Source organism: Sebastes fasciatus, chromosome 6 (assembly GCF_043250625.1).
Source record: "Sebastes fasciatus isolate fSebFas1 chromosome 6, fSebFas1.pri, whole genome shotgun sequence".
Taxonomy (NCBI): Eukaryota; Metazoa; Chordata; class Actinopteri; order Perciformes; family Sebastidae; genus Sebastes; species Sebastes fasciatus.
The window spans coordinates 24291526-24316740 of record NC_133800.1 but is presented as its reverse complement, the minus strand read 5'-3'; the positions used below and the strand labels follow the sequence as shown (position 1 = coordinate 24316740).

Genomic DNA, 25215 nt, shown 5'->3' with positions numbered 1-25215 from the left:
TTTTATTCGGTCCGCTTTAATTTGTTCTCTGTGATACCGAACCAGACTAAATGGAAAACAAACCAAAAGTATCAATTTCACTCTGATTCAGACTAGCCAAACGGACTATGGCTTGTGAAAGAGTCTAATTTACAGCCATGCTAGTGGCCCTGTGGGGTAGTGCACAGGCACAGTGGTACTTCAAGCTAAATGCTGACAGCAGCATGCTCACAAGGATAACTCGAACATGCTGGTGTGTAGCAATTATAATATTTACCATGTTGACCATTATAGTTTTGCGTGTTAGGATGCCAATGATGACAGAAGAGGGTCACACTCAATCCCAAAAAGTCCTTTTATTTAGAGAACATGACTTTAACAACAAAAGTGTCCTCCGTAAATAAAGTCTTTAGTTTTAGTTATCCATGAATGGATATGGATGGATATTTCAGTCTGGATGAAAGTTGTGGACCGACATTACCATGCCGCTAGTGTGGCCGATAAGTCGTCTAGGTGAGCGAACTGTTCTAGCTGACCATCCAGATGTCTCGAATGCAACATGCGTTTAGGAGAATACCATTTATGTTGCTGTTGTGCACTTGCTTTTAATTCTTTGTTTTGCCGTTCAAGCTTGCCAGTGCCCCAAAAAATGGATCCATTGAGATTTAACTCAAACAGTAAGATTATTTCTGCCTAGAGCAGCTCCAAGAAATGCTTGTAAAACTAAAGCTCTAATCTGTGTGCGGATGGTTGGCGTAGCTGGAAAAGAGCAAGTGTATGCAGCCAATATTCCCAGGATGAAAAAAATACTAATAAAAGTAGACAAAGGATAACATTCTCAGTGAACTTTGCTTCAGTATAATCTAAAAAAATATTAATTTAGCCCAGTACAGGGATACGTTTCAACCTTTTGGAGCTAAACACGTGGGTTTGTCTGACACCGACTCGTTAGAGGTCGTACGACAAAAGACGCAGCTTCCTTTGAACATAGCCAGAGCACTGACCTTATGTGCGTTTGTCATTATTGGGTCGACCTCATTAAGTTGTTTTCCCCATTTGGCGTGGATTATGACATTGTTTATCACAACCTCTTTATGGGTTAACATATTTTTTCACTCAGTCAATTCGGATAATCCTCTCTAAAATGTCATGAAACTAACAGCACCCCTGCAGAGAGTGGCCACTGTCACACCACTGTGGGGATTTCTATGACTTTTTGTCTTCCTGGCTTTAGTGAGCACTAAAAGTATTTGCTGTATCTGTATATTAAAGCTTTTTTTTATCCTCTGTCACAGCAGCTTGGTTTGGATCTTAATATTAAAGCGCTGCTACTCACAGACAGACTGCCAGCCGTAAACAAGTTGTTGAAGCATCATCCCCCTGCAAGCTTCACAAGAATGACTAAGGGCGTAAATAGCACGGCGGCATCCCCCTATCTCTCAGATATCTGTGTTAATGCATACTTAAGGGGATATATGCATGCTTATGCGAGTCAAGCATATCTTGTTTTGATACTTGAATGCAATTATTATCTTTTAATCTCAGGTCTCGGAGCAATATGCTAAGATTATTCAATTACACTAAATCTCTGTCTTGCCCTTAATAAGGGCACATGTAACGGACCACTGAGTGAGAGGGGGGACACAGAGAAGGACTTTAGTATGCTCTGTTGTTGTGTTTGGAACTTAATGGAGGATTAACAAAATATGATTTGCAGTTTCTCCAATTGTTGTTCCTTTAATGCAGAAAGGCGGCTAGCACGCAGCCCCTTCAGAGGTCATTTTTATGCAGAAAACAGGACTTACAGTGTGTCTGCACACCCCTGACACAAATATTTATAACATTTACACCCAGATGCAGTGGGTCCGATAATGTCCATGCGGGTATGTGCATGCTTATTGCGTTTTTGTCCACCAATATATCTTTTCTATAGTTCAATACAGTGCCAAGAAATAAAACCCAGGATACTAACTTGGTCCATGGGGGGAAATTGAATCCATGGCGAGGACACTCTGTTCTAGCTGGCATCACTGAGAGGCCATTATAAGTTACAAAGGCTTATACTTTGTTGTGTATGCAGGATGCCGCTGTCCCCGGACCACCTTTTATTCAGCTCACATTTAACAGTATACCGGCAACGCAAGGTTATAGGGCCAGCTCAGAGAAATTCAGCTCTATTCTTTTTTGGTTTAGTTTGTGAAAATGCCTACAGATGCAAAGCCCTCTACTACAAAAAAAAAAGAGGATTGGGTCTTGTCGCAACTACTGGGATCACATCCCTCTCCAAATAATCTCTTCACTTTCTTTCCACAGGGCCAAATTCACAACATTACTATGAATTTTGAGCTGGATATCTCCAAAAATCCAGTCTCAATCTTCATTGTGTTTCTTTCTACTTTTCTATCAACAGCTCCAACAGTTTCCTACATATGAAATAATTGCAGTCTGATAGTAGACATTAAAGTAATGACATACATTAGCGATGCACGGTCTACTGTTAATTGCAGCCTATATAATACAAAATGCCTTTGCATCATATAGTAAATGAGGTGTAATTGATGCATTCTGAGCCGTCAATATGTCAGAGCAGCAATCTCACCACACCATATTTCTATTCCTCTGGTTAGTGGTTAAAGTGATTCTGTGACTAAGGCTGGGCAATATATACATTTTTATATTGGTATCGTGATATGACACTAGATATCGTCTCAGAATTTTGATATAATATTGCATAAGTGTCTTATCCTGGTTTTAATGGGGCTCTATGTAAGAATCAGAATTTTGTTGTTAACAGTGACACCTGTGGCCGTTAAGTCAGACAGTCAGCGTCCTGTTGCTCGCGCTTGTGCTCGCTCTACGTAGATGCGAGCGAGCAATGGTCAAAACAGTGAGGCGACACACGAGACTGAACGTGATTGACAACTAAAACCACAATATCACTATATATTTCACATGCTTGGCAGTAATGTTAATGTTGTCTTATTTAACTGTTTAATAGGAGGCCCAAAAGCCGGTTGATCCTAGTTTTCCCCCCGACGCCGGTCACATTCCTGTTTTGCAAGACAGGCTTCACTAGATATACTGTAACTTTGTTCTTTTGTGCTTCCGTGGAGTTTGTGTTGGAGTCTGAGTTGCGGTGGGGGCTGATCGTTTGTTGGTGTTAACAGACTCCATTTCTAATCGAACATTCGCTATGGTTGCACACTGTGTTAGCACTGTAGCGGAGCTGAAGAGAGTTAAGGCACTCGTGAGCGCGCATGACATCACATCTTTTGGATTTTTTCCGCATTCTTCACATTTAAAGCAGTCTACAGGCTGATAGAGGAAACCCAGAAAGTTGCGGGAAGATCTCATTTTTTTAGGTTAGGTTACAATATGTTCACACATTGGCAAAAAAATTGATTAAAAAATGTTTATACATGTAAAAACTTACATACAGTCCCTTTTTAAAGGCTGTATTACAGTAAAGTGAAGTAATTTTCTGAACTTACCAGACTGTTCCAGCTACAAAATATTATTGTGGAGATTTTGTGAAAGCACCGTTAGTCAACCCTACAATCTGTGACTTTCACATATGATCAAATGGATTTGTAGTCCTGTACTGAGAGCAGCAATGAGCCACTGACTGAAGTGCAGGAAACACTGCGGTATGATCACTGCACCTTTCCTCAGACATGATTATCTCCACAGGAATTTAATGGTTGCTGAGATAATTGCAGACCCCAGTGGTGAAATAATCCCATTAAGTATCAGTGGCTGTGATGGAAAGATTGAGAAAGTTAAGAAAATTAGATCCCTCACACAGCCAAAGCACAAATTTGGCACTTCTTGCATCAAATGATAATAACATAACATGACAATGGAAAGCCGCAGTAACACTTATTTTATAGTGTGTTGTTTTGCTGATTTGCATTTCCATATCAACTTCAGGAAATGACAAAAATGTGTTTTATTGGAATCATAGACAGGTATGAATGCACATCTGTCTAACTCATCCTGCTTCCCATTCAGGCTCGACAGCAGCCTGCTGGAGGTGCTTCAGATGGATTTTGAAGTGGAGGAGCTGAGCAGTCCTCTCGACAGTCAGGTGATCATATGGAGGCTGGAACTACCATCGGTGTCCAGAAACGCTGCCAAGTCTGAAGGAGCCATGAGGATCTATACCACTCAGAGAGACTTTGTCGGCCTGGCCCCTCTTGTAATGGTGAGTTAGCTGACAGCTCCCATTTCACACCTGATCGTTATTAAAACCGACGTTACTGACAGCAATGTTTCCAATAACGCCAACACTTGGCCTGCCTCCTTTTGAGCGTTGGTGCATGAAAATATCATAAAATGCACTTTTCTCTGATCCATTCATGTCTGGTTTGCATACAGACAAAGGCTGGATATGCTTTGGATTGTTTAGTAAATGGCTTCTATTTTGAGCAGAGAGTGACCTTGCGTTGTTGACTGTCAGCTAGCTGATGTCTCTCTTCTGTGTTGTTCTGGCGTGCAATATGTGGTCATCCTCTCCTCCTAACAGCTGCTTCGTGTGCTTCTATTTTGGTGCCGCGGGCCTCTTTATCATGCTACCTCTATAATTAATCCATGATATAATCTGCGCCACTAAATATGGAACATTACACAAAGAGTTTACACCACTTTGAATTACCATATTGAATCCGAATGAAATGTCACCTGGGGCAGTGACACCATTGTTTGCAGTATTGACAACATGTCTTATACTGTCTTTTTTCTGTTTCTTAGCATTTATCCAACCACACATATGTTTGATGAAATATGTATTAGGGCTGCAGCTAACTACTATTTTCATTGTTGATTAAGCGGTGGATTATTTTCATGATAAAATCGATTAGTTTATAAAAGTCTATAAAATGTCAGAAAATAGTGAAACATGTTGATCACTGTTTTCCAAAGCCCAAGATGACATCTTCAAATGTCTTGTTTTGTCCACAACTGTTTCATACAGTAACCTGTATGAGTAGGCAACTAGTCATTCCTTTCAAACATCATCCCGATCGTGATTGTGACCCTGATGCCGTTATGTAGCGGCGATCCTATGAGAACTACCCTCCTGTTTTCTTTGCAGACTTGTGTGCCTGTAAAGCCCTTTGAGATGACATCCTGTGATTCGAGGCTCTGGCGAGCTACAATATCGGTGAAGCGTTTCAGAGATGGAGAGAAATTGTTGCTAATAATTTAGCCTTCTGCTAACCGTAGGCGTTGCGCCGCAGCAGTGAGGAGAAGGCTATTAGCAACGTATTCTCTCCATCTCTGAAACGCCTCGCTGATATTGTCAAGACTCTTTTTGATAAGTCCATATTGCTTTTTGGGTTGCTTTGCAGTGTAGGCAGCTGTTTTCAATGCTGGAATAGCAGCTTTTCCTGCGGGATATTCCAACATTCAATCAGGCTTTCACTATCTGAAGGGACGTGCGCACGCATCTGCATTTTTAGAACAGCCAATGGGAACGCTCTCTCTCTGAAATGACCTGTGATTGGCCAAAGTCTCCCGTCACGGGCTAGATTTTCTAAAGCCAGAAAACAGAGCCATGATGAGGTTTAGAAGTCTACTTTTCTCTCAGAACACTTGAATTACAATATGCTGAAAGGTTATTATGGAATTTTTGCCCAATGATGCCAAAAATATTCTGCTTACCCCTGCTTTAAGAATTATTATGCTTTTGCTATACGTTCAGGCAGCAGGTCTGTTGCAGTCTGATGCATTTCCATCATAATGGTGCCTGAGCGCTTGAAGTTGTGAGGATATGCTACAGTATCCTGATTGGTGAATTTGACATGGTTCATCTCTCTTGTGGATTAGAAGCTGACCTCAGGCGGAGGGCCAAACACGAGGAGATTTGATGGTTGGCTTGAGGGGACATTAGCGCTGACTGATCACTCTGAGTCTTGCTCTGTGAACTCCAGCTAGTGCTGCTGCTCAATACTTCTATATAATGGCGAAAGCTTCTCTGACACCGGCTTCACGTCTGTATTTTTTAACTATAATGGAATGACAGTTTAAAAAAAAAAATTATGTTCAGTTATTTGGGCTTCATTTAATCCAGTTTTTGCAGTCGAGGGTCATGTATCCATCTCCTTCATTTTCATACTCTGAGTGGCCAAGTGTCTCTTTAAATTTGATTCAACTGATCATTCACAGGACTTGACCGGGCAGCGCTCCACTGCTCTCATATTCATTTACACGCACAGCTTTCAATTACTTCAACTTCATTTACAGCAGTGTGTTTCTACAGAGGACGAGACATATCCATCTGTTTCACTTTCATGCTTTTGATTATCCATGCATACAGACGCATTTATGTACAAACACACAGAGCTAGACAGAAAGATACTTCTTCTACAGTATTCATATCAATTCATTACATCGTCATGTACATAGAAACAGGAAAACCACTTATGGAAAGCTAAATGGACTCCATTTATATAGCATTTATCCAAAGCCTCCCATTCACACACATGCTGTACACACAGGCCACTTGAAGCCACTTATCATGCAAGCTGCTGACCTCACCATCCTGAGCAATTAGTGCTCAGTGTCTTGCTCAAGGACACTTGGGACAAGGGGACCCAGGGACCGAACATCCAACCCTGCGATTAGTGGACGACTCTGCCTCTACCTGCCACAGCCCACTCTATATAATAACACATTGAGCATGAAAGAACAGGCTGTACTGTAGATAGGTAGACATTATTTTTAGTCCACATCCGTGGCTCTAGTTATTTGATCATGTTTGAGTGGATGTGGCATTGCTCTGGGGGACACGTCTGTGCAGAAATGTCCAAGATTAGCTCTCCCTTCCATGCAGTGACCTGGCCATCACCCAGCCTTAACTCTGCTCCTCCCTCCCTCCGGCTCACCTCATCAGGACTGCTGAGTCACACTTCATCACCCCCGTCTCTCCTGACTTCCTCCTCTGCTCGCACCCCACAGTGCTCCCATCCCCAAAACCTTTTTGTACTACATGAACACGTCAGCCAAATGTCTGAAATTTAAAATGAAAAGAAAATGTACTATGTGATTTAAAAATATAATAATATGACTGACTGATTTCCCTGGCCTCTCTGCAGGACACTGAGATCCTGAATACAGCCGTTCTGACTGGAAAGAAGGTGGTGATGCCCGTGAGGACAGTAGCTGTGGAAGAAGACGGAGTGGTCACCGATGTGTCTGACTACACAGACTGTAGTTCCACAGATGAAGATGTGCTCAAGGTAGGATTTACTCCTCCTGCTCCTTGTTACATGCCTCCACATACTGTAGAGGGAATAATAACCTTCCCATACATCATTTTTAGTTTCCCTGGTGTCACACATTCCAAGTAAAATGATTTTACTGTCAATGGCTTTTTAAAACCATTTCATTATAGGGACACAATGAAAAGGGGTGAAATTGCTTTTTTTTTTTTACACCTTTTCTAGTCAGCCTTAATCACTTTCGCTGCGGAAGTATTGAGTGAAAAACGTTCAATCACTTCTGGTAAATGGTTACCTGAGAAAAAAACATTTATGAGCAGCAATAAATAGAAGACAGTGAGATGTTTGTGTCTTGTCTTTCCGCCCTAGCGCTCAGAGGCAGGAGGGCAATTTAGTGTGGATGTTAAAAACAAAAAGGCTCCATCGAGGTAAAGTTGGTTTCATGTGTGATGGTAAGGACGGGATGCGGACAAATAAGTTGCACCAAAGTCACCTCTGCTCTCTGTCCCTTTTCCACACAGTAAAACAAACTATTAGCTGGGCTCCGACAACATCGCCCATCAATCTCCCCCGACAATGAACAACCACTGAGCTAAATCGCTCCCCGCAAATGACCTCACAGTCTGCCGCCGCGCTCCCGTCCCGTGACGACGCTCCGCTTTTATCCCGTGAACCTGAGCACGGCTGACTGCCAAAAGCCGGCTTTGTTTATTGATGAAATTGAAAATCAGGCCCCTGGCCCCTGAGGTCAGAGGCTGTAAGGGTAAAGTGGCATTGTAAACAAAGAATAAAGACATCCAGTGGACTCCAAACATCTAATATGTTGAATGTCCCAAAGCAGGTTTAGCAAACAGCAGATGTCTCGGCTAATAAATAAATGTAGTAGTCAGTCTCAGAGTGTTGCTCCGTGAAGAGATTCGCAGTACAGTGTATATACAGTAAGTGCACTCATGTATTAAGTGCACATGGGTGTCAGATATAAGAAAAGCAGGATTACGCGAGGATGACAAAAGGCCAGATGTGGACTGAATCTTTTCAACCCTGTAATGTAGCCGTCTTTGCTGTTGTTCAAAGCTTACAGTAGCTCTCAGTGTATTTGCTGACCAGAGAGCAGCTTCAGTCACAAATATTTCCTTTAATCTTCTTAGTCTAACAGCTTGACTCCGATATCTTTTCTCTTCTGGTGTGCCTGAAGAGTATCAAATCTGCAAGTGATAGATGGGGGAAGGATTTATCTCGAACGGATAGCTCTCGAGTGACAAAACAAAAGCAAAACAAAGTCTAATCTGCCATGATGGAAAGGGTTTCCTAATGTACATGAATGATGGAGAGACTAGAGTTCTCTTTGTCAGTCCAGGATTGAAGGGTTGACACTTGAACATTTTAAGCAGGGACGTATTGAGCATTGATATCTACTTAGTTGATTAATCAGGAGTTTTTGTTATGGCTGATTCAACCAATAATTCATTCTGCATACTCATTAAAACTTATTTAACTTTATTTGCACAAGGAAGCTACTGTCACAGTTGTGTCAGTCAAGCATGCATTTCAAGTATTTTTTTTTTTTACGTATTTCTGCCTGTCTTTAATACTGTTTCCAGTGATGAAAGTCAAATCCCATTTTAAACACATATCTATTTTGACACCAAAAACACTAAGGGATATTCTTGGCTGCAGAATGAGATTGTGACTCGGATGAGTGGGCGGGTGACACATTGAAATGGCATTCCCTTTGAACTGATGCTTCAGAATATTATTTGAACATGGCTCATAAAAGTTCAGTGGATGATGCTTCTCTGAAGAAGAAGAAAAAGAGCAAAGTGTCTTAGATCATAGATGACTGGTTGACTGCCTGGAAACACGAGAAATCTAGACGACTTCACTGGAACTAAATCAGTCCTTGACTATTGTTCCATGCTCGCATTAGACATCTTCCGTAACAACCGTTCAAGGGCTTCAGCGCCACACGTTGTAAATCTGCTGTTTGGATATAAATCAAGCGTAGGATTATTCGCAGGGAAGAGGCCAGACCAGCTAACAGCAAGGATGACTCACAGTGATGTGGTCATTCCTAAAGCTTAAGCTCCGGTCGTGGGTGCAGGGTGACTGATGCTCAGACGCACCGATGACACAAGAGCCTCTCAAAAAACAGCATGTCCTTGTGACAGCGCATCCTCTAGCAAACCGGTGGGTTCACGCGAATGAGCGCGGGAAAACATTGCTATTTGTATTCCTCCTCAGGCCATCAGTCAAAGTCACTGTTTTGTTCTCCTCTCCACTCCCCTGTGCACTTCCAAGGACTGGTGACTGAATTTCAATGTTAATTATCCAATTTGTGTAAAGCAGCGGCTGTTGAGAGGACCGAGAAAAAAACTCCTGTCTCAAAATGTCCATGAGATCTTTTGAGCAGTCGCCCAAACTTGCCAGGGTCACCTTTGAAATCCCGGTGTAATGAATGCATTTGGCTGTGAAGGACTGATGTTCAGCACCGCACCACATGATATTTTGATTAACATAAAATTGCAATACTGCCTCTTCCCAACGCCTCGGACCGGTGATCATCGCAGTAGTTTATTACAGCCAGCTGACATTACTGTGGTAACACATGCAGCGCAAAACTGCTGCAAGGCCATTTGTTGTTGTAAGAATGGCCTATTTGTTAAAATAGAGACTTTTATGAGAATATTTGATTATTCCTTGTCATTGGTTAGATGACGAACATCTCCTCCATCGACAGCAATCTCATTCTGAGTTTGATGTAGACTGTTTACACAAGCGCACTTACAAAAACTCCTTGATATTATCAGTGAAATTAAAATGATAAGATATTCATGTTCTGACGGATTGTTCCCTTTTCTATATCCAATCTTCCTATCCAGGTGTCGGACAGGTGCGACTATGTTTTCGTGAATGGCAAAGAGACGAAGGGCAAGGTGAAGTTGGTGGTGAACTTCACCTACAGTTACCTGAGTGCTCAGCTTGAACTGAGCGTGTGGATGCCCCGACTCCCCCTTCAGGTCGAGGTGTCGGACACGGAGCTGAGCCAGATCAAAAGCTGGAGGGTACCCATACTAACATCAAAAAGGTGGGACACACAACCAACCACTTGTTTAACATAAAACCCATCCTCTTTAGATGGGATTTCTACAAGCGTCCTTTAGCCCGTACAAATCCAAATCATATCTCTCCAAGGGTTTAGGGTTTTGATTTCATTACATAATGTACTGCAATATCTCAATGTGATCCAATCAAGCAAAGAGACGGGCCTGAGTGATTGGAGTATATCAGGTCAAAGCATTTAACCATGCGACAGGTGTGACCGGCACGTGTGTTTCTGTGCTCATCTCCCAGACCTGGCTGGAACAGCGAAGAAGACAGGAAGGGGAAGGGCTGCATGCTCCAGTTTCAGCATGCCCTGGTGCGGGTGCTGACTCACTTCGTGGCCGAGCAGGCGGACCCTCGGGATCCCAAGGCCTATTTCCTGGGCTCGGATTGGCAGGTGGATGTCACAAGGCTGGTTCAATACTTCATGAAGGTGGAGGACCCTCGAGTGGCGAGGCTGCAGGCAGGACGGGTGCTGTCGGGGCGAGACCTCGGGACCACCACCATCCAGGTAATGAACTGAACTACTGCTTGTTCTGAAATGCCTTTTACCAATGTCATCGCAAGAAGCGGCTAGATTAGATGGGGTAGTTTACCTTTGTTTGAACCTGATGAACTGACTTGACTGGCCCTTGCCAGGAAATTAAGTCCAAGGCCCCCTAATTAAAGTCCCCATGAAACTTATCTCACAGTGAAACTGAATATTTGAGCGTTGTATTACAAAATTGATTTAAATCAAATTCTTTGCATTTGATTGGGCCGCTAAAAAGTGGCAGAGGACTGTTGGCTCCACACACACACACACATACACACACACACACACACACACACACACACACACACACCTCCCTCACCTGTTGTTAGATCAGGCGAAGGACGAGGGTGAGGTGAAAGGGAAAATATGCCGATTTTCAACTGTGGTAACGTTACTGCAGTACATGCAGATGAACGGCGCCCGTAGCCCCCCGCTCAACCGCTGGTAAAACCCCGCCGGTCGTTTTGCGTCGTCATCTGGTGGAGGTTCACTGAATGGACTACTACTACTACTACCACTACCACGCTGCACTGACATAGTCAATTGAAAATCTGTAAAGTTTCCCTTGAATGAATTAGACCTCAGCCACATTATTTTGGAAAAGAAAACAGCGTTTTTGCCCACTGATATCCAAACACATCTCTTGCTGTCTCTCTCCATATTGCTCTGTTAGCTACTTTGATCTAAAAGCCCCCCGAGTGCAGGATGAGTCATCAATTGAACCATTTACAGGGAGAGAAAAGACAGGGGGATTTAGATCCGATTTTGATGTAAAAATACTCTGATAGTTTTTTTGGCATAAATTTGTCATATAATGAGATAAATGAAAAATTAAAACAGGAACACAGGATTAAAACTGAGAAAGTATATTTTTAATTTCATGAGGACTTTAATTTACTGTATCTGATTGTGTTCTGTGACAGGTGTTTTCTCCACTGTCTGACGCAATCTTGGCTAAGACAACTATCACAGTCGTGGATGACAAAGTGACCATCACAGAGTTGGGGGTCCAGCTGGTGACGGGCCTCTCCATGACTTTACAGCTCAGTACTGGAAGCAACAGGGCCATCCTGGCTACCACGACCACACATGAGATTCTGCAGAGCCCCAAACAGGTAACAGTCTGAATCTATTTAAATGTTTAAAAGATGAGCAGTGGATTAAAAGCACAATTACAATTTCTCCTGTTTTCTGTTCTTTTAGGAAGCTTTGGTCAGCGCCTGGGTGCAGTTCAGTGACGGCAACCAGACGCCTCTTGATATTTATGATCCTGCTTTCTACAGAGTGACTGTGACGTCTCTAGATCAGGGGGTGGTGTCGGTGCAGGGCACTCCTCCCGCCGTGGTGGCGGAGGGTGAAGGCGAGGGAGTCCTGGTAAGAGTAGAGATGTCCATCTGCGAGTCCTGCCAAAAGTCTAAACGCAAAAGCACAGTGGCCGTGGGCAACGGCAGCCTCAAGGTCAAGTTCCAAGTGAACGGTCGGCGCCCAGGCGGCAACACCGGCAGCACCGACAGCAGCGCTAAGGACAACGGCAGCGACTACGGGAACGACGGGGAAGAGGTGGACAGCGAGAGGAAGCAGAGAAAGCCGTCCCAGGATCCTCCGCCGCGCAGCTCCCCCTCAGACCGAGAGGAGAGCGCCATGCAGAAGATCACAACCACGATCAAGTCTACAGAACGAACCTTCATCACCAGCGGCAGCCTCGGAGGAGTGGGTAAGACCGGCAATTCAGGAAACAGCGGCAGTCCTACCAGCGTGGTGAACATCAGCATGATGAACAGCCCCAGTGACGGCAGCAAAGCATACGGCTCAGACAACATGATAGTGGAGGATATGAGCAGTGTTAGCTTCACCAGCACTGTGAAGGCCCCTGGGAACCTGGTGAACTACAACAACTTCCCCACCAAGGTGGAGGCACCTGGGCAGGAGACGGCGGAGGTAGAAATCGGCGGTGAAGAAATGCTGGCCAACAGGCCGCTCACAGACTTGGAGATCGGCATGTACGCTCTGCTGGGCGTCTTTTGCCTGGCCATCTTGGTTTTTCTGGTTAACTGCATCTCGTATGTTGTTAAGTTCAGGCACAAGAAGCCTCCCTCTCACGGCCAGGAGCCCACAGGGCACCGGCACGACTGGGTGTGGCTCGGCACGGACGCCGAGCTGGTGATGAGCGTGCCGGGCAGCCCTGTCCAGCAAGACTCCCAGACCACAACCACCGTCATAGACATTGGGCCCGATAAGACGTCCTCTCTGTCCAGAAGGCCCAGCTGCCTGGCTTCCGTCACAGACTCGCCCGTCAGCTGCGTGGGCTCCCTCAGGAGGAAACCTATGCACACCGAGTCCCTCCACTCGCCCACCAGCAAGAGAAAGAGAGTCCAGTTCACCACCTTCTCCACTCTGGAGCGCCAGCATTCGCCACATCTCCCGCCCAGGGAGAACGGCCACGGCATCCACTGGGTCGGGAAGGAGGACAGCTGTGAGGAGGAACCCCAAGTGCCCATTACAGAGCCTAGGGACCAGTTATAATCCAGAACCTGATCAGACCTCACATGTACAGTAGATGTGGCTTTGATCACCTCAATGCCTTTGTGAACTCCAATAACTGTCTAGAATATGTGATTTTGGAATTGCCCTCCTCTACATTTCATTACCTATCAAGGCCTTTTACATGTACATGTACTGTATATTATTGTTAATACTGGAGTGCGGATGCGTGTTAGATGATTGACCAGATGGACACACAATGTTTAAAGCCACCAAATATTAATGCTGCATGTGGATATCTACTTCTCTAAATTTTAGCTCACATGCTGGTATACACGGTACAAAGACACACTGAAGAATCCCAAAATGACAAAAACAATAGATTTATTACCAGTTATAATACAGAACTCAGTTTCACTGATTGGGTTTCACCAAAAATGTGGCTTTGATTAAACATTATCCTAACTGAAATTTTCTATTATGCAATATCCAAGACCCCTTTCTTTGTAAATTTAAGTTGATCTAATTTACATTTGATTTTTTTCATTAAAACACCATGATCTTGAATATTGCCTTTCACTTGTTTTTATATGTTAAAGGATAACTTCTGAATTTTTCAACCATGACCCTATTTTCCCATGTTTTTGTGACTAATGGAGACACTTTTTGAAATTTGTCCAGTATTGAGGGAGAATGTTGCACCCGCCAGCCGCTAAACAAGCTGTAATGTAATCATTACCGTCAGTTTACGTTCACTAAAAGTGCTTGTTTTTGCCACTGATAGGTTCAGGTTGTTATTATAATTGTTTTACAACATTATGGAAAGGACACTACAGAGAAATTAATGTTTTTCTTTACCTTTCGCTTCCTGTTTGTTATTGTGTCATGTGACCTGTTGCCGTAAGACGACGATAGAAACGTGAGTGAGAGTTGGAGAGAGGAGCGCCGGTGTTGTCAGTTTGTTGTGTTGGAGTACAGAAAGCGTAGCTTAGTGTTATCTAAAAGATTTTCAATGCCATTGCTGAATATTTAGATGATTTCGACAATGTGGATGCAACACAACCTGAGAAAGGGGTTTTATTTCTCTGTAGGGTCTTTTCCATAATGTTGTCAGATACTTATAATAACAACCTGAGCCTGTCTGTGGCAAAAACAAGCACTTTTAGTGAATGATAAACTGTGTGCCAGGTTGCTTCAAATGATTACATTCCAGCCTGTTTAGCAGCTGGTGGCTGCAGCGTTCTCCCTCAATACTGGACCAATATCAAAAAGTGTTGTCCCCATTAGTCACTTAGACACACAAACATGGGGAAATAGGGTCCAGGTTAAAAAAACACCAACGTTATCCTTAAAGCACCTACCAGATTTTAATGAGGCATATGATCTCTGGTAACAGTCTGCAGGTCATCTATTGATGTTAAACTATAGTTTGTGTAATGCTCAATCTTACAGTTGCATCAAAAACCCATTGGCATAGTGCAAAGCTTTTGAGAGAACATTTCCTAACCAGCCGCCGCCCCAGCGTGTTGCCAAGATCAACCTTTGTAACGGCAAATTACAAGAACCCTTTGTGCCCCTCTGACCTTTAAACAAATTGAGTTTTTCTAGGGGCCCTTGAATGTGTGCAACCCAACCGTTGCACTTTATTAAAAATGAATGTGGTAGCATACAGACGGGAAGGAAACAAAATATTGGAACAGTTTTTAGAAAGAGTAGATTAGCTGATCTACTGCATTTGAGGAAGTAAGTAAACCGCTATCTTTGTCTTAATAGAGGGAAAGAAAATACATTTTCAGATCACCAACCACTCAAAAACAACCAGTGTTGTCTATTTTATTAGGTAGAATGAATAAACCGTTTCTATATTCATACCAAACCATAAATAACAGTATATTATTATTATTATAAATACATAAAATATATTAATAAGACAACCATTTCTACTCTCTTTGGTTCAAAGTGCTCTGCAGCATAATTTCAATCTGGCAGTGCAGATAAAACAGGATTATTTTGTACAGCATCTTTGTAGACTGTGAGGAAGATGATGTGATTCTACCTGTAAGTACAGCGGTGTAATGCCCTGCTTTTTGTCGCTGAAGTTCCTGAGAAAGTGTACAGAGTGGGGCTGAACGCTCAGAGCAGAGTGTCCACCAGCCGCTGGTAGGTCTCCCTCTCCTGTTTGAGGCCGTGACGCTCTTCCACGTAGAGTTTTCCATTCCTCACCACTCTCTCTCTCAGCTCACGATCTGACAACAGCCTCTCAGATTGATGCACAAATTCCTGGCAGGGATAAAAAGCGAAAACGAGTCTCATTTACTGCCAAATGCCACTTAAAGCTTTCCATTGAAGTTGCCTGAAGATATGTTTTTTTTTTTTTTTTTTTTAAAAGCATAAAAGATAATCCAAGGCACGAGAACAAAACTCAGATAAGAGCCTGCGCGCTGATTAGTAAATACTTCAAAAACGTCAGTACATCGTCAAAGGATGGAGATATTTGTGGCTCCGGATCCACACACGGCTGTCCAATAGACTTTTTCAGTTTTTCCTAATAGCTGCCACCTCTCATTTGCTTGTGAAAAAAATGGGGAAAACAAACAAAGTGACTGCTACTGTTAAACAATACCGCCACACCAGCTGTCACAGGGACATGGGGAGGATAAAAATGAGATAATTAAGAAATGAGTAATGAGCTGAGCATTGACTGAGATATGATGTATCCGCACGGCATCCTGAATCCTACATCTGTTGGCCCGGCAACTGAAAGAAGCCTCCAACTAAATGAAGTGCCTTAAAGTGTTCCTGCGACATGGCAGCCAACATTTGCTGTAGCACAGAGCCAATGGGCACGCAAACTTTTAGCCACTGCCAGTCAGCAGGCCAATTCACTTTCACTTCATTCAAGTGACGTGATTATGTCTGGAGAGGCTCTTGGTAGGAAACAGCTCCTCTGTACGGCCATACGAGAGCTATAAATCCTCCGCAACGGGATTAAAGCTCAATTTACTGTATGAGCAGCGCGCTTATAATCACTTCACTCCTACTGCAAATTATAGAGCCAGACAGGAAGTGCCATTTTTCCTCTTGAAGGCTTTCAAGTGCTTCGCGTGTTTTGTTTCTTTTGACACAGTTTTTGATACCTATACACTCTTCGTGTAATTACTTCGAAGGCTTAAAGAAGCAGAAACACTGTCATTCAAAAATAAGAGGGGGGTTTTAAAGCGAGTCTTGAATGCGATCCACTGCAGGAAAAAGTTTTTGGCTGAAAAACTAGCCTCCGCTGCCCATCAGTCCTGGCTGAGGTCGTGGTTTATCCAGTCCAAGTCGCTGCAACCATCTGTGCGAGCTTCCTACTGGCGGCTGAGCTGAGCACGCTTCCCCCCTGGAGAGGACTTATCTCCGCCATTAACAACAACAACCTCACGCAAAGAGCGTGGTGTCTTGCACGCTGAAGCCCTCTGTCAGCTGGCCTTGACCTGTGATGTTCTCCTTTTGCATCAAACCTCATTACATATCAGACTGAAAAGCTCTCATGGGAGCTCCCCCGCTTTGCACTTTCCTGCACGCTGCACTGCGTTGCATCACCACATGGTAATGTGGTATCTTTGTCCCTGAAGGCTGCACTTTTTCATCCTAATCTAAGCACCTGGGGAAACAGCCGCTCCTTTTGTTATCTGCTTAGATTGGACTAATGATAAGAATTTAAAGTACAAAGTTTGACAACACGATGCAAAGTTTTCCTACTCAGACTTTTTAAAGATAAATCTATGCCAGGAGAGGGGACATATACATCTTCAGTCATCCTGAGACAGTGCTTAGATTACAGTATAAGCAGTTCAGTACTTTTCAGGCCAGTTGAGGTGACAGGAGTAGCTCTTGGCTACAGTGTATATCCTCTCTGTAGTCCACCAATACACAGAGTTAAAGCTTAAAGCTGCAGTAGGTAGGATTGGAGCAAATATGATTTAAAAAAAACTAACTATTTTTAGAAAACAGTCACTATATCCTGACAGTAGTGCATGAGACAGATAATCTGAAAAAAAATCATGTGCCTCTGTGTCCTCCGGTGGTCCTAATGACGTCTGCAAGATTTCCCAGACCGGAGGAAAACAACCAATCAGAGCCGAGCTGGAGCCTTGCCGTCTCTGAGCAGCTGTCAATCACTCACGAACTCCAATCAAACGGTCAAGCTAGGCAGCACTGATCAAATATGAGCCATGTTGAGATCAGCTGAGGAAATACCAAGCACTGCCCACCAGCAAGAGCAAACTTTCTCATTTCACAGCTAAACAGTACACTACAAGATGTTTCTGAAAACATTTGAGGTGAGAAATAGGCATTGCAGTATATTGATTCTGGCTACTGCAGGTTTAATGGGGCTTAACGCGTGTGGTGACCTGGCCAGTGTTTGTCACTACATACCTGAGGAGAGGAGTACAGCAGGCCAGTGAACCCGTGCTGCACTACGGCTGCATTTCCTGCGATGTCCCTGGCCAACACAGGTACCCCGAGATCCATGGCCTGTTGGAGCACAGAGATTAAACGTCACAGACTCATTCACTCTATCATTAGGCTCGTTCGAGATGAACTGCGCCTGGCCTGGAAAGTAGACGAGATCAGGTGGCAGCAACCGGGGGCGGTGACAAAACGCTGCGGTCAAGTCGGACAGTTAACAGCAGCCTTTAAAGAATTTACAGGCAGTCACAGAGATAGTTACATCCTGTTAGATCCGATCTGTAGGCTACTTGTAGTTTGCAGACGACGTTCAGATTTATTTATATTTGTTTGTAAATATACAGTATGTGGAAATGTGTTTGTATCTGGCATTGGATTCTATCCTTTATTATTTTTGTCTGTACAGGTCACAATGCTAACAAGGCAGAAACGTGCTGCCTTGATCATACAGTATGTGCCATCCTGTCTGCTGAAACGTCTAAAAAAAAAAGAGGTTCCAGCGTATATTTGCAGAGAGAATTGGAGGTAAGCTAGCCATGCTTTACTATATCTATTGTACATTGTTATCTTGATAGCTACGCTGTGATTAATGTAAAAATCAGGCTCTGCTTCAACTGTGTGAGAGCCTGTGGACGGCCAACTAAAATTTCTGATGTCAGAAATTCATCCGACTGTCCCGACGGCTGGTTGGGAGGAGTTAATCGGTCCTCGGTCCCCCCCTGTACACTGCACGGCAAAAGACACCTGACAAAGCTGAAATTAGGCCTGACTCTGAAATTAGTCTTGCGGATTGAAGTTTGGGCAGTAACGGGCTATATTTGTACAGTGTGTGCCCAGCTTAACCGGCATACATTCCGCGCTGATTGCCGGTGATCGATTCTGGCTCATCTCGAACATCATGAAAATAAGCACCTAAGCACCTTGGAAGTTGTACCGCTCAGCCAGTCTGCCCTTCGGCGCCTTACTTCCCTGCCAGAATGAACAATCTGTATCTGCTAATACCTTCAGCAGGTTGTTGAGTGAAACATGCTAACATACTAATCAGACTTTAAGCCTGCTGTGGTTTCTCTTAATCGACTGCGTTTTAAAAGAGATTAAGTGGATTTGCAGGTTTTTGCTCACTCAGGAATGGGAAGATTGGAGTCGAGCAATTAATTTGGGTAATTGTCCCTGAAGTGGTCAGATAACATTGTAGCGGAGCGAGATAAGGACTCCTGTGAATATTCACACTGTTGGATGGCAAATTCTCAGTTTAGGCTTTTCTCATTACCAAAATATTATTCTGCACGACACTGCATGAGCTATAACAAAAACAGTTGCGTGTTTAGCAGCTGAATTGTTGAAGTCAGGAGAGGACACGCTATTGTCCAGAGCCCCTCAAGATGTTTACCTCCAATATGGCCGCCGACATGCCCTCGGAGACGGAGCTGTTAACCACGGCGAAGCACCTTTTCATGGCAGCGTGAAGCTCCCGTTGGCTCCTCTCCTGGGCCAGGAAGACCCCCGGTGTCCTGCAGAAGCAGCGGCAGAGCTCAGTTCCTGCGTGACTCAGGGCTAACGGAGGCGTGAATGACGCTAAAGGGCAGTGACAAGCTCAGGGAAGGGAAACACAGCTGCACTGTGTGTGACATGCACGGAGAGGGAGAGAGTCCAGGTGAAGCCCTAACCAGAGAGGGCAGCTTCCTGCCGCTAAGAGCTTTGTTGTGGTGGAGGCCCCTCGGCGAAACACTGAAAGACCAGCCAAGACTTGAGAGTGGGAGGACAGATAAACATAAAGAGAGGGTATGGGCGCTCCCCTCGGATTTTCATTCTGTTCACGTTATGTCAAGATAAATGCGAGCTACTTTTTGCTTGGATATTTTCTTGTGCCTCGTGGGATGAATAGAAGGATAACAGGAGAAAAGTCTTGAAAATTAGACTGTCAGATCTCAACTTTCCTTTTATAAGACGTGCAACTGGTAAAGAAAGAGAAAAGAAGGCGTACCTTTTAACAACAGCTTCCACTTCAGCAGTAAACACGGGATCGATCTAAGACAAGACAGAAACATAACAAAGACGAGTGAAACCCGTTTGTTTCCGTCAACTTAATCTGAAGGATTCAACATTAACAATGAAACAATTAATCATTTCTATCATGAGCAAATCATTCTCTGAAAATCCTGTATTTTTCAGAGAGATTGGGGTCAGGGTGGGGTGGGTGGCCAATCTGATTAATTGCGATGTGGGATTTGCGTGCATTAGCATGCCCACGGAAAAGTCAAAGCATAGCAATTTAGGTCAAAGATGTTGCCAAGCAAGCTGCTACTTGTTTCCTCTCTTTCATTTTCTATAGCTCATGGTATTTCTAAAGGGAATCTGCTTTAAAGCACGTGTGCATTAAAAAAATCAAAGAATCGCAACTGAGAATATTTTGTGTATCCTGGTGTAATCTGGGATTTAGCAGTTATTGTGAAAGCAGCAGGGGATAGATCACGATAAAGACTGTATTAACAAACACAACGGATTTAAGCACTGTGTTGATTCTGTGCTGCTCCGTAGTGAATCAGAAGAAAGCAGAAGGGAAGGCCGGCGCTCTGTCAAGTTTTTCTGGGTGAATCTTTGTACTTTGCCACATATTTCTTGTTTTTAAGCAACACATATTTGGTGCAAAAGCATACATTTTTAGAACAATCTTTATATTTGTATTATTTAGGGCTGTGAAAGTTAACACGATAAGAACGCGTTAACGCAAATTCATTTTAACGCCACTAATTTCTTTAACGCATTAACGGAACTTGTGATTTTTAGGTTGTAGCGGGCTCAGTTTTAAAGAGATACTGATATCATATGAAGCTAAAACCTGAGGAATCCATTGAAAGAAGGTTAAATAATGCTCCAAACTTGCACTAAATTTTGACGAAGAAAAACTGGCATGGCCATTTTCAAAGGGGTCCCTTGACCTCTGACCTCAATATATGTGGATGAAAATGGGTTCTATGGGTACCCACAAGGCTCCCCAAGTCATAGTCAAGTCAGCACACTGACACACTGACAGCTGTTGTTGCCTGTTGGGCTTGAGTTTGCCATGTTATGATTTGAGCATATGTTTTTATGCTAAATGCAGTACCTGTGAGGGTTTCTGGACAATATTTGTCATTATTTTGTGTTGTTAATCGATTTCCAGTAATAAATATACATTAAAATAAAGCATATTTGTCCACTCCCATGTTGATAAGAGTATTAAAAATTTGACAAATCTCCCTTTAAAGTACACTTTGAACTGATAAAAAATGTGCGATCAATTTACAATTAATCACGATTAACTATGGACAATCATGTTATTAATCGCGATTCAATATTTTAATCAATTGACAGCCCTAGTTTTATTCATTAATAAAACAGAATACGCTGCACATTGTGGCGCTTGATAAAACCCAGTTACAGAGGAGTGAGATGTGTCATCGCTGACAAACTGACCTGAATTTTCCTCTTAATGACAGATGCTGTGCAGCCAGAGCTCTTATTACTTGAATGAAGTAGCTGTGGATTTATAATACGTCATGACAGCCTGAGCAAAGCAGGTCTCATCCTAACGTCCGTCTGTATTTTTAGAACTCACCGTCACGTCATCAAATATATTCAACAATGTTTATGTTTTAAAGTGGAATCCTATAATTATCGAGGGGGGGAATCTGGCGGTCATACGAACACATGTTTATTATAATAATAATATATGGCTTTTTCATTTCTTAAACAAACAATAACGCTTTCCCTGTGATTCAGGGGTGTCGAGATGAATCACTCGTCTGCGCTTCCACTGAACCATTTCATCAAACAACAACAAAGCATAGCGGAGCAAGAAAGCGGCAGTCAGACGGTGTATAAGCCGCCGGCCATGTCTAATTGAGTTGTTTTTTGAGTAAATCTAAAGCATAACATACCTTTTGCCTGACACCACTGTTTGAAAGAAAGAACAGACACTAAAATACTGTACACTGGTGTCATATCAAAGCAAGTCAGGGGGAGAGGAGATGAAGACAAAACATACAGAGAGATCAACGAGTGAGAGATTGGAAATGAAATGGGGGGGGGGGGGGGGGGGGGGGGGGGGAGAAGAACAGTTGTGAGAGCACTGAGGCTGCTGCTGTAGGCGGGGATATAACTTCACTCTAACATAAAGGTGCAATCGGTTTAAAAAAAACAAAAAACTTTACAGTAAATGTATTAAAACTCCATGCTCTGATTTGACTGTCTGGCTCACTGGTTGATTTATGAATATCATTTGGCAAGCTATAAGGCTTTTTTCACAGTTATTTGACATGCTTGACATGAAGCCATGTAGCCTGTATATGTGCAGTTAAAGCTGCAGTCGCTAACTTTGAGCAAATATGATGGAAACGTTTTTACAGTCACTATATCCTTACAGTAGAGCATGAGACAGATAATCAGAAAAAAAAAGCATGTTTCTCTGTGTCCTCCTATGACGTGAATGAGCCTGTGAGAGAGCAACTTTTGTCTGTGATGTTTAATCTCTGTGCTCCAACAGGCCATGGATCTCAGGGTACCCGTGTTGGCCAGGGACATCGCAGGAAATGCAGCCGTAGTGCAGCACGAGTTCACTGGCCTGCTGTACTCATCTCCTAAGGTATGTAGTGACAAACACGCATTAAGCCCCATTAAGGCGTCAGTAGGCAGATTGTTTTTGGCATCATTGGGCAAAAATTCCATAATAAGCTTTCAGCATATTGTAATTCAAGTGTTCTGAGAGAAAACTAGACTTCTGCACCTCCTCATGGCTGTTTTCAGGCTTTAAAAAATCTAGCCCGTGACGGGAGACTTTGGCCAATCACAGGTCATTTCAGAGAGAGAGCGTTCCTATTGGCTGTTCTTTCATCGGAGGCAGCTGTCAATCACTGCAAACTCCGATCAAACTGTCAAACTAGGCAGCGCTGATCAAATATGAATTAATATTCTGTTACTGTTATGCATATTTCTCTGCTCAAATGTTTTCAGAAACATCTTGTAGTGTACTGTTTAGCTGTAAAATTAGAAAGTTTGCTTGGTATATCCTCAACTGATCTCAACATAGCTGCCGGGTCCCAAACTTTCTCATTTTACAGCTAAACAGTACACTACAAGATGTTTCTGAAAACATTTGAAGTGAGAAATAGTCATTACAGTAACATCATTTTGATCAGCGTTGCCTAGTTTGACCGTTTGATCGGATTTTGCGAGTTTCGCGAGCAGTGATTGACAGCTGCTTAGAGACTGCTTGGCTGTGATTGGTTGTTTTCCTTCAGGCACGTTGAAAACTTGCAAATGCCATTAGGAACACTAGGAGGACACAGAAGAACATGATTATCTGTCTCATGTACTACTGTCAGGATAAAGTGTCAGTTTTATAAAAATAACTTTTTTATCATATTTGCTTAAGTACCAACTGCAGCTTTAATGTCTTCAGGAATGACACGTAGGACAGAAGCAAGACGGTGTTTGACAGGGCTACAAATAGCACATGTCCAGATATATGCTCCTTTATTATTTATAGTGCTAATCTAGAGTAGGCATCAGTATATCAAGCAGTCCGCCAGTTAGACACAAAAAGAAACAGCACCACTGCTGCTGCTACGGCCCCTCGCCCGCCCTATTTGCAGAAGATTGCCTTTTCCTCCCAGCGCTGCCTGTTAATTCCAGCTAAACAGCTAAAGCCAGTATCTCTGCTTCATCCAATTAGAGGCCGCTTGAATTCCCAGAGAAGGTTTCTATGTAATTTCAACAGCGCAGAGAGTCACGGCATACAGACAGAGGGAGACACATGGCAGGTATAATGACTAGTGTGCTTACCTTCGGCCCAATAATGACCAACGCAATCTGCGGATTCTCACAATGCCACTCTGGAAGAAATAAAAGTGGTCATGTAAACAAAACGCAAGAAGAAAAATGAATAGCAGTCAATCTGTGTTTAAATAACATCCGTACAGCTATATTTGCTTAGTGCACAATACTGTATGTTTGCATTTTTAATCATGTGGATAGTACACTTTAAATCAAAGAAATGCCATGTGAAACCCCCACACATCCAGCTCCCCTATCTGGCTGAAACATCAATATGACGCCCTCTAGTGCTGCTTCATTACCATAACTGTGTGCTATGAAAGTCACATACAATAAAAGAGGATTTAAACAAAGGAACCCTATAATCATGGGCCGTTCTCACAGCTGGATATTTTAGATACATGTAAGATGTATAACATCATAAAAAGATAACAAGGCAAAATGTCTTTGTTGGGCCAACATGAGCTGTCAGCAGAATCTCATTGCACTTTCACATGCATTTTTTAATTAGATGAAACTCAACTGCAGAGATCTAACTTCATTCCTAATTGATGAGGACATTGGCATTGGCTCTATAACAGGCTACTACAGAAATGCAGTCAGAAAGGCTTTGCAATTAACTGACATTCAGGTTGAACTTGCTCGTGTTTTTCATCACCAGTACATATACTGTATAAAACAGACAGTAAACAGAGTGAATATACCTGAAAAAACCTCCACCAGATAGAGGGGGTCCTTGACTCTTCTGAGGCCGCAGACCAACAGGAAGACACGCAGCCCATCCCCGTGCTCGCTGCTCACACCTGGAGAGAAGCCAGACGCACAGAAAGACAGCGGCACAATATCAAAACACTGCATAATGAACATCCCGAGTACATCGGCAGATAATGAAAGCAATACATCACCCAAGGTCATGAGGAAAATAAGACAGCAGTGACTAATGTGCTCGCACAATTCTCTGATCAGAGTTGTAACATTCAGCGGGGGAAACAGACTGCTGAATACATTGGAAGGTTGCAGCCTAATCAGTGTGTAATACGGCATCAGAACTACAGAGACGCAGTGTTCGGGTGACAATTTGCTCACTGAACAGCCCGCGATTAAAATTAGCTAACCCCACATCACGCCGACAACATCAAATGTTCTGAGGACCTCGCTTTAATTGAGAGGCAGAGCATATAAAACGTCTCTTTTGCTAGATCATCCAACTTTCAGGATCAATCCAGAGATTAGTCAGAAACTGGCAGGCATACAGCTGTGCTCGCTGCCAACGACTACTGTTCTGCACCTGACCTTCCAAAAGCAACGGATAAAAGTCCTGACCCTAACACAGCCCTGCACTATCATCATGGCAACACATCATCATGAACAAGATGAACTTTAAATAGATATCAGCGTACTAACTTTATAAAGTATCTATGGTGGAGGTGGACTGGAATTACCTTCACTAGTGGACAGAGAGTAGCGTCCTCACAATGACAATGCTAACATGCTGATAAAAAAAACACGTGTTTGTGGTACGGAGACCGCACAACCCACAAAAATATAATCAAGGATCTTTTATTGCACCCAATTCAACTGTTATTAGGCCATTAAATGTGCGTTATCGCGTGGTATATGCCTCATAGATGT

The 25215-nt window shown here is 43.2% G+C and overlaps 2 protein-coding genes across 3 annotated transcripts in view; one reads left to right on the top strand and one right to left on the bottom strand.

The window, feature by feature from the left end:
• LOC141769508 (transmembrane protein 132D) overlaps positions 1 to 13631 on the top strand; it is a 35816-nt gene extending 22185 nt beyond the window's left edge. The window contains exons 4-9 of the mRNA XM_074638641.1: positions 3991 to 4183; positions 7074 to 7217; positions 10079 to 10284; positions 10551 to 10812; positions 11760 to 11951; positions 12040 to 13631. Of these exons, the coding sequence (XP_074494742.1) occupies positions 3991 to 4183; positions 7074 to 7217; positions 10079 to 10284; positions 10551 to 10812; positions 11760 to 11951; positions 12040 to 13359 (2317 nt within the window). The 3' untranslated portion in view covers positions 13360 to 13631. The remainder of the gene's footprint in view (positions 1 to 3990; positions 4184 to 7073; positions 7218 to 10078; positions 10285 to 10550; positions 10813 to 11759; positions 11952 to 12039) is intronic.
• Positions 13632 to 13676: 45 nt separating this feature from the next.
• glt1d1 (glycosyltransferase 1 domain containing 1) overlaps positions 13677 to 25215 on the bottom strand; it is a 148199-nt gene continuing 136660 nt past the window's right edge. For both annotated transcript variants that reach the window (XM_074638646.1, XM_074638644.1), the window contains 6 exons: positions 24288 to 24386; positions 23593 to 23642; positions 19754 to 19797; positions 19160 to 19280; positions 17737 to 17835; positions 13677 to 15597 (listed from right to left, as the gene is read on the bottom strand). In XM_074638646.1, the coding sequence (XP_074494747.1) occupies positions 15451 to 15597; positions 17737 to 17835; positions 19160 to 19280; positions 19754 to 19797; positions 23593 to 23642; positions 24288 to 24386 (560 nt within the window). In that variant the 3' untranslated portion in view covers positions 13677 to 15450. The remainder of the gene's footprint in view (positions 15598 to 17736; positions 17836 to 19159; positions 19281 to 19753; positions 19798 to 23592; positions 23643 to 24287; positions 24387 to 25215) is intronic.